We start from the raw sequence: 8168 nt of genomic DNA on the forward strand, positions 1-8168 counted from the left end.
GGCGCTGTCACCTTGTCACCCCCTGCCAGGGGCTGGCTTCTCGCCTTCTCTGCCCTGAGAGATGAGACCACCCACTCCTCTGCTCCCTGGGCCAGGTCTAACGCTCCCTCTTCCAGCACTGCCGCCTCCCGGGCACCCTCCCGCTCTCCTCTCTGGTCTCGGGGTCCATCTGCCAGGGGGGCTGTCCTGTGGCTGGGGCGCCTGACGCCCGCCTCTGCCCTCTCCGCAGACCTCACGTGGTGGGCAGCGGCGGCAGTGACAAGGAAAAGGAGGAGTTTCGGGAGGCCAAGCCCCGCTCGCTGCGCTTCACGTGGAGCATGAAGACCACGAGCTCCATGGAGCCCAACGAGATGATGCGTGAGATCCGCAAGGTGCTGGACGCGAACAGCTGCCAGAGCGAGCTGCACGAGAAGTACATGCTGCTGTGCATGCATGGCACGCCGGGCCACGAGAACTTCGTGCAGTGGGAGATGGAGGTGTGCAAACTGCCGCGGCTGTCTCTCAACGGTGTTCGGTTTAAGCGGATATCGGGCACCTCCATGGCCTTCAAAAACATTGCCTCCAAAATAGCCAACGAGCTGAAGCTTTAACAGGCTGCCGGGAGTGGGGGCGGCGGGGGCGGCCAGCCGGACTTAGCTGCTGGGGCCGGCGCTCCGCCTGCCCGGGCGGGACTGCAGAGACGGATTGGTGTGTCTCCCCTCCCCGCCCTTCTCAGTTTCTTCTTCCATGTTTGTGGGGGTTGGGAGATGGTTCTCTCCCCGCCACATTTACCCCTGCCCAGATAGTCCCCCTTCCCCCCTCTCTCCCACAGGAGGCAAAGGAAGGGGAGGGAGGGGTGGGGGGCAGGGCTCCCCCTCGGTACTGCGGTTGCACAGAGTATTTCGCCTAAACCAAGAAATTTTTTATTACCAAAAAGAAAAAAGAAAAAAAAAAAATCCCAGCGGCCACCTTTCCTCCCTGCCCCATTGGGACAGTCGAGACTGGATCTGTGGGGTTTCCCGGGAGGGTGGCTCAGGGCTGGAACACTCTCAGGCAAGAGTGGTGGAGTTCCCTGTCAGGCCCTCCGCCAGGCCCACTTTGGGCTTCTCCCCTCTCCTCTCCTTCCCCTCCAAGCAAACCACCAGAGGTGGCCTTCCCCTGACCTCAGGCCCCTGGGCTGGAGGCCTGGGCGGCTGGGGGCTGGGGGCTGGGGGCAGGGGTGCCGCACAGCCCTGAAGCGGTGGGACTGGCGGCTGCTCTGGGGCTGGCAGGCTAGGCGCGGGGCTCGGCCTCCCTCCACACTGTATCCTCTGCCCCTCCTTCCCCAGAGGCTGGGCATTTCCTTCCACAAGCTGCTGTGGGGACTTTTGTTCCCCTCCTCAAAAAGTCTGTGCCATCTTCTCCCACCCCCTCCTGGGTAGAAGGCGGGGCTGACCCCAGGGCTGGGAGAGGGGAGGGGACCGCAGGGCAGATGGGCTCCTCGGCCCCCAGGGGGCCGCCTGGGCTGCTAGTCTCCGCAACAGGGACGCTGGGCATTCTCCGTTCTGGGAGAGCCTTTGTCTGAAAGCACAGCCCCCCTCGCCGTCCCTCTCCCCACTGCTCCCCTTCATTGGCATTAATCTGGGCACCAGCTAGTTCCATAGCAGTGACTTCCCTCACCACTCATCTCTCGGCCTTGCCTTTTCTTCCTCACACTGTCGCCCCTCCTCTCAGGAGACACTGCCCGGGGGCCCCCGTGGCCGGCCGCCTGGCGGGAGGCTGGACAGGGCAGCAGGGCCGGGAGCCTCTGCCCTCCACAGGGTGGGGGGGACAGATAGGCCAAGTGACTCCCAGCTTGCTAACCTCTGCAGCCAGCGTGGGAGTGGCTGGTTATGGGCGCTTGGCTGGTGGCAGCCGCTGCATCCCTTAATTTATTTCTCTGCTGTTTCTGTTCTTGAGAAATTGGGGGAGGGGGTCCTGAACAGAGGCTGCCTCTACCCTCACCTGAGTTGTACATTTTTTGTGATGGGTTTTATTTTTTATTTTATTATTTTATTTTATTTTTTTTTTTGATTTATGATGACTCCACTCCTACTCATCACCCCACTCCCAGGCCTGGCTCCGTGGCAAGTCGAGCCCTTGGTTCCCAGGAAGGGGCCTCGCCAACCTCAGCCCTCCTGCCCCAAGCCCTGAATGCGGGCTCCGGCTCCCACCAAGGGCTCCCCCTCCCTTCTTCCCTCCCCCCTCCTGCCCTATGGAACAGCCCGGGTGCTCCGAGGGGCCGGGAGGGCAAGGCTTGGCTCCCAAAGGGGGTGGTGGCCAGGGGCTGGGGGGGGGCCTCCCAGGCAAGGTGGCCCCTCCCCACCCAGCCCCGCTTCCTGCACTTAGTTTCTCCTCTGGATCAAACACGTAATAAAGAGAATGTTTGGAATCTGAGCTGCCTCCTCCTGTTTCTTCCTACCGGGCAGGGACCCAGTCCCCCTGGGCAAGATGTGGCCCAGCCTGCCTGCCTCGCAGGGGAGAACTGATTCCTGTCTGGGGCCTGGGGAAAGGCCGGTGCTGGGCGGGATCCCTCCCCACCCTCATGGCACAGACAGGAAGCAAAGCCCAAGACCCTTAAACCAAAAGGGAAAGAGGATTCAGTGAGCTTGAAGGTTTTATTTATTTTTTAAAAACATTGAAAAATAAACCCATGTCTGCATATGTTCCCAACCCTCCTTTCTCTAAACTTCTGGGCGGTGGGCACAGTGGGCACCCTCAGGGCTCCTCGGCACTTTCCACCCGGCCCCCTGAAGACTGGAGAGCTACCTCTTCAGCCTCTGCTGCTGTCAGGCCCCAAGGAACCTTTCTGCCCACTTCCCCCCTCCAGCTCCCTCCCCACCTCACCCCAGACTTATTGCTAAAAGAAGGGGAAGAGGAAGAACAGCCAACACACTAAACTGTCCTCTCCGCCCCCCCCCCCCAGGCTATGGTCACTACCCCCTACACACGAAGGGCAGGACCCCTAGGCCAGGCCCTGGCAGACTAGGAGGCAGCCGTTCCAGTCCCAGCCAGGAAAAGTACCCTCGGGCCAGCCTCAGAAGGCCCCAGACCCTGGCTGGGGTGGGGGTGGAGACAGGCTGGCTGCCAGAAAGACGTGCAGAACCCGCGGGGGTCCAGGCTGTGCCCCTGTCGGCAGCGCTGGGTCTTCGAAAGACCTGGCGAGAGCTCTAGTCTCTTCTGTCCTCAGTGAAGCTGGAGGTCCCCGAGGACGTCCGGCAAAGGGGTTCTGGAGCCTCTGGTTGGTGGAGGGCCTCAGGGCTCAGAGCGAGGGTGCTGGAGGCTCCAGGGGGGCTCCAGCCAGGGTGGGTGCGGGCTGAGGGCCGGGGCGGGCACCGTGGCGGGAGGCAGCCAGGGCAGGGCGGATAAGAGGTGGTGGGGGCTGGTTGGGGGCCAGCCGGGGCTGGAGGAAGCGGCCCTGCTGGAGCGGGGGTGGCTGGCGGAGCAGGGTGGGAGCCGTGGGCAAAGGTGGCCTCAGCAGTGGCGGCGGCTGGGACAGCGAGGTGGGAGGCGGAGGAGGGGGCGGCGCAGGGGGCCCCGATCGGGGTCCTGATGTCGACACAGATGTAATCTGGACCTGAGAGGGGCGAGAGAAGAGTGAGAAACCAGGCTCAGGCACACCCTCAGCCCAGGCTAAGGACGGAGGCGGTTCCTCTCCTCTGTTCTCTGAAGCGTTTCGCGCTCTCTCCCCTTCTCACCTCATCGTCTTCCTCTAGGGCCGGGGCTGGCAAGGGAGCCCCTCTCCTAGCCTCCTCCATGGGGACCGGGGGGGCTCCAGGGGCCCCATCCTGCTCGGCCTCCCATTCCTGCAGCACCTCCTCCAGATTGAAGCGGCGCCGGTAGCTCACAAAGAAGGTCTTCACCTGGGTCAGAGTCTTGTTCCCAATCACCTCTGCAATAGCCCCAAAGTCTTTGCCATACCTACGGATGGCTGCAAGGGTCAAAAGGGCAGCAGGTGTGAATACCCCCTTAGAACTAGTTACTTCCCTGATCCTCCCCCTCTGCCCCAGCTCCTCGGAGGGCAGGAGAGGCTCCTGGGGCCCTCTATTCTCCGAGTCTCACCCACCTTGTACTGCCAAAAGCTGCTCATCTGTGGTCCAGCGGGAGTTGAACTTGGTGTTGGCCTGGGGCGCAAGGAATATGTCCTTGAGACTCAAACATATGGGAACAGAGGCCCTGCTACCCAAGAGAAACTCCCCTTTCTGCCCCCTCCTGCACCCGGACTTGAAGCGCAGCCTCACCTCGGGGGGGCGGAGCGGGTCGATGCCCCCCTCCAGGGCCTGGCGGAGGCTGCTGTTGGTCTGTTTCATGCTTTGCACCTGGGAAGGCAAGGCAAGGAAGCGACATCAAGTTCCAAGCCAGGGAGGCCGTCAACACCAACCCTCGCCAAGGCCCCACTGCCCAGCAAAGCTCTTTGCCACCCACCATCTACCTCATCTCTCCCTCACAACCATTCAGTAGAGGAGACACTGGAGTTTGCCCCTTTTCAAAGACCAGGTTTGTTTGTTTGTTTTTTTTCAATGTCCAGAAAAGAACACTAAGTTACCCAGAAGCCCAGAAGATGGGGCAGAGGCAGGCTTGGCATCCACACGACCTCCCTTACGCCTCCAGCTGCCCCCAATCATAGTTCCCAGCTGCCGACTGTCCCCTTTGCCTGGCCCCTTCTTTCCTCGGGCCCCCCACCTGGCGCTTGAGGGAGATGAGCTGGGAGTCGAGGCCTCGAAGTGTGAGGTTGGCAAGGTCCGGGCTCCCTGACACGGCAGTGAGGCCCTCGGGGCTCAGGTACATGCCCTTGGGAGGGCGCCGCCGAGTTCGCAGCGGATGGTGGCGGTACTGAGACCCCTGGGCCTCCTTCTTTCCTGGACCTGGGCGGGCATTCAGGGGCCGAGAGGGCAGAGGCTGCCAGGGAAAGGAGAGGAGGTGGGTGGTGCAGAGCCCAGGGAGAGGGCGGGCAGGCGGGCAGGGCCAGAGGAGCTCTGGGACCTCACCTCTCTCTTGGGGTCTCCAGCGTCCGGCTCCCCCTCACTCACGGCTCCTCGTCCCTCTTCAAGCTCATCACTGCTTACACGGGGGCCAAGGCCGGGTAAGGCAGGGGCCAGGGCCCCCAGGAGCTCAGTTTACCCCCACCCAGAGCCTCCCCGAGCCCCCCACCTGTCTTCTTTGTCCTTTCGGCCCCCCAGCCGCCGAGCCTGTCTGTCCATCACACTGGTCCGGCTGCGGGTCTTCTTCCAAGAGTAGTAATACTTCACCAGGCTGGGTATCAGCTTGTCAGGCAGCTGGAGGGGCAACGCCAGAGGCTGGGGCCCACCTAAGACTCTGGGCCTCGGTTAGGCTTAACAGAAAGAAGGGGCCAAGGAGCACTGGCGGGGGTGGAGGGCTTTACCATCTGCTGGATCCGCTGGAAACATTTGCCGTGGAAGCCGAAGGCCTGTTCAAACAGCACCTTGTCCTCTACCGTCCACTCGTCCGGGAACGGGGTGAAGTTGGCCAGGTCAGCCAGCGACTTCTCTACGTCATGCTTGTGCCACAGGAGCATGCCCAGTGCCTGGCCCAGGAGAGGGGACAACTCAGGCTCAGCTGCCCACAGCACTGTCCCGTCTCCACCCCAAATCCCTGCGGGGCCAAGGCTCACCTGCTCGATGTTGTAACCATGCTTCTCCTTGGCCATCGCAATGTACTTGTCAACTGCAGGGGCGGGAGGAGCCAGGTCTTGGAGGAGGGGTTACAACCCCTAAGCCAGGCCTGCCCGGAAAGGGGTATGCCCCCAGGGGCTAGGCCCCTGAGCCTGAGCCCCAGGACAGGGGCTGAACCCACACACCTCAGCCTCCAGCCCACTTCTGAGAAGAGCTGGCTGCCAGCTGGCATGAACCCCAGGCCCCAGCTCCCAAGGGTATGCATGAGCCCAGGGTCCCACCCCACTCACGCTTGGCATCTGACACACAGTGGTTGGGCGACCACACCAACATCCCCTTCAGCTCCTTGTTACTGTAGCGTGCGGGGCTCTCTGAAAGGCAACGGAGCAAAGGAGGGAAGACATCATCAGCCTGGTGGCGCTGGCCTGGACCCACGGCCAGAGGGCAGCGGAGGAGTGGGGCCCGCGAGGTGAGGCCCAGAGGGGAAGGAGGGACAGAGACCCAGACAGGAAGGCAGAGCAGGAAAACTAACCATGCCACAGGGCCGGCCACCCACCCCCGCCTGTCCTTACAGTGGGCGCCAGCCAAGGGTTCCCCCAGGTGGGGCTCAGGGCCAAGCCATGGGCCCTCCAGTCCCCTCCCTTCACAGCCTGTCCTGCCACTCACCAGGCTTGCACTCCGGAATTACGGCCTGGTAATTGGTTCCAACGCGGATCATGCTGTCTGTGGAGCCGGTGGGGGGTGGGGGGAGGCAGTCAGGACTCCAGGGAGGGAGGGAGGACGGGAGGATGTGGCGGGGGAGGTGGCTGGCCTGGAGTTCTCCTTCCTGACCACCCAGGGCCCCCATCTTCCAGGAGGCTCACTTTTCCCTGATCTTCCCCTCAGTTACCCTCAGCCACAGAAGGAACTGGAAAAGGGAGAGACCTGCCTAGCCATAGCCATGGGGGGTGGGGGAGAGGACAGGGGCCAGTTTTCAAGCCCAGGCCCAGCAGAGCCCTTTGTTCCGACGGGGGGGGGGGTGAGTTGGGGGGGTTGGAGGGCTGCCCCTAGACCTGGACCACAGCCCTCCTGCAGAGAATCCAAGGCTCCTCCCCACCACAGGAGCCCCACAGCTCGGCGTGGAGGTGTCTTTCCAGCTCCTGCCCCAGTCAGACCTCAGTCCCCTGCAAGGTGGCAGGGTACGAGGAGCCCAAGCTGTGAAAGGGAGGGACGCCTGAGTCCCTCGGGGACTGAGGGCAGGGAGGGGGCAGGCAGGACCGCCTCCTCGGCAGCTAGGGGCCCAGCCTCCAGATTCCCTGTGCCGGCTCGGGGGAGAAGCAAGGCACAGGCTCCAATACAGGCAAGGCAGGAACCATCCGTATAATACCCCCGTGGTCGGCAACTCTCCCCCACGCCCTGCTCCGCGCCCCCCCGGGCCGGTGCGCCTTTAACCCTAGGCCTCCGGGCTCACCGTGCGAGTGCTCCTCCTCGCTGCTGTCATCCTCCGAGTGGGGTTGTCCGCCGTTGGGCGCCGTCTTGGCCCGGCTGCGGGACAGGATCCCGGAGCCCGCGCTCGGCTTCTCCATCACCGAGGGCATTACCCCGCCCAGCTGCCCCGGGGGGCGCGGGAGCCTTCGGAGAGCGGCGGTCGTTGCCGCGCTCGCCTGGGGTGCCGTGCCCGGCCCGGCCTGGAGAGGTCGCCACTGAGGCTACGAGAGGCAGGAGGTCAAGCGTGGCTAGGGTCCGGCGGGGCAGGAGCCCAGCGGGCAGCCCAGCGCTCTCCGCGACCCCCCCGGGTGAGGGTGTCAAAAAAGTTTGTGTAGAAGTGGGGTACGCGGGGGATGAGCGCAAGGTCCGGTGGGGCTGGGGCACGCTCGCTCTGGACGCTCCACGGAATTGGGGCTCCCCGGAGAAGTCTGGGCACTCTGCCCTCGGAGCGCCCTGGAGCCCCAATGCCCGCCTGCCCACGCAGTTCAGCGAGCGGGCGCTGCGGCGCGATTGCCGCCCCCGGCGGGCTCCGCGCCTCTCGGCTGCACCAGGATGCCCCAGTCCCCGGGAGGGGACCCCTGCCCGGACCAGACCCCTGCCTGCGACGGCAGCCGGCGGGGCCCCGGCGCTGGCGGCGGCGGCGGCGGGACGGCGCGCACGGCGCGCGGTGCTGGGGCAGAGTTGCCGGGAGGCGGGGGAGCGCAGCCGCGGGCACCGCCTCGCACCCTCCCCGGCGCGCTCGCTCTCCACGGCGCGCTCGGGCTGCTGCTCGCTCGCCCGCTCTCCGCCGCCGCTCGCTCCTCGCGCACACAATGAAGCTGCTGGCAGGGAAGTAGTGCCGGCTGCGGCCTCAGCACCCCTCCCCCAGCCGATGCCTCCGCCAGCTGAACATCTGGCCCTGGGGTGGAAGGGAGGGCCCGGGGGGCGGGGCCTGGGGGCCGGGGCTAGACCTCCAGGGGGTGGGGTCAGGACCCGGGTGGAGAGCGCTTTCCTTTGCGGGCCCCCCGAGCTCCCAGACTTGCCCCTGGGGGAGGCCACCCCCTACCCCCGAGGAGTAGCCGGGGGTCAGCC

The 8168-nt window shown here is 64.5% G+C and overlaps 2 protein-coding genes across 9 annotated transcripts in view; one reads left to right on the top strand and one right to left on the bottom strand.

Moving 5' to 3' along the window:
* Window positions 1-2394, top strand: part of MARK2 (microtubule affinity regulating kinase 2) — a 58294-nt gene extending 55900 nt beyond the window's left edge. For all 6 annotated transcript variants that reach the window (XM_033860894.2, XM_033860891.2, XM_033860893.2 and 3 more), the window contains one exon: window positions 230-2394. In XM_033860894.2, the coding sequence (XP_033716785.1) occupies window positions 230-590 (361 nt within the window). In that variant the 3' untranslated portion in view covers window positions 591-2394. The remainder of the gene's footprint in view (window positions 1-229) is intronic.
* Window positions 2395-2898: 504 nt separating this feature from the next.
* RCOR2 (REST corepressor 2) lies at window positions 2899-7920 on the bottom strand. Of its 3 annotated transcripts, none has more exons than XM_073809103.1 (12): window positions 7081-7919; window positions 6297-6353; window positions 5921-6001; window positions 5630-5682; window positions 5381-5542; window positions 5149-5273; window positions 4986-5055; window positions 4681-4896; window positions 4239-4316; window positions 4064-4121; window positions 3696-3889; window positions 2899-3574 (listed from the first exon to the last, which is right to left on the bottom strand). In XM_073809103.1, exons 1-12 carry the CDS (start codon window positions 7205-7207, stop codon window positions 3260-3262), a joined length of 1536 nt encoding a protein of 511 aa, XP_073665204.1. In that variant the 5' UTR covers window positions 7208-7919; the 3' UTR covers window positions 2899-3259. The 3 variants fall into 3 exon arrangements, with proteins under 3 accessions (XP_073665204.1, XP_033716792.1, XP_033716793.1); XM_033860901.2 differs by having other exon boundaries at window positions 3696-3928; window positions 7081-7918; XM_033860902.2 differs by lacking the exon at window positions 3696-3889 and having other exon boundaries at window positions 7081-7920.
* Between the last annotated feature and the right edge of the window lie 248 nt (window positions 7921-8168).

Source organism: Tursiops truncatus, chromosome 8, assembly GCF_011762595.2.
Source record: "Tursiops truncatus isolate mTurTru1 chromosome 8, mTurTru1.mat.Y, whole genome shotgun sequence".
Taxonomy (NCBI): domain Eukaryota; kingdom Metazoa; phylum Chordata; class Mammalia; order Artiodactyla; family Delphinidae; genus Tursiops; species Tursiops truncatus.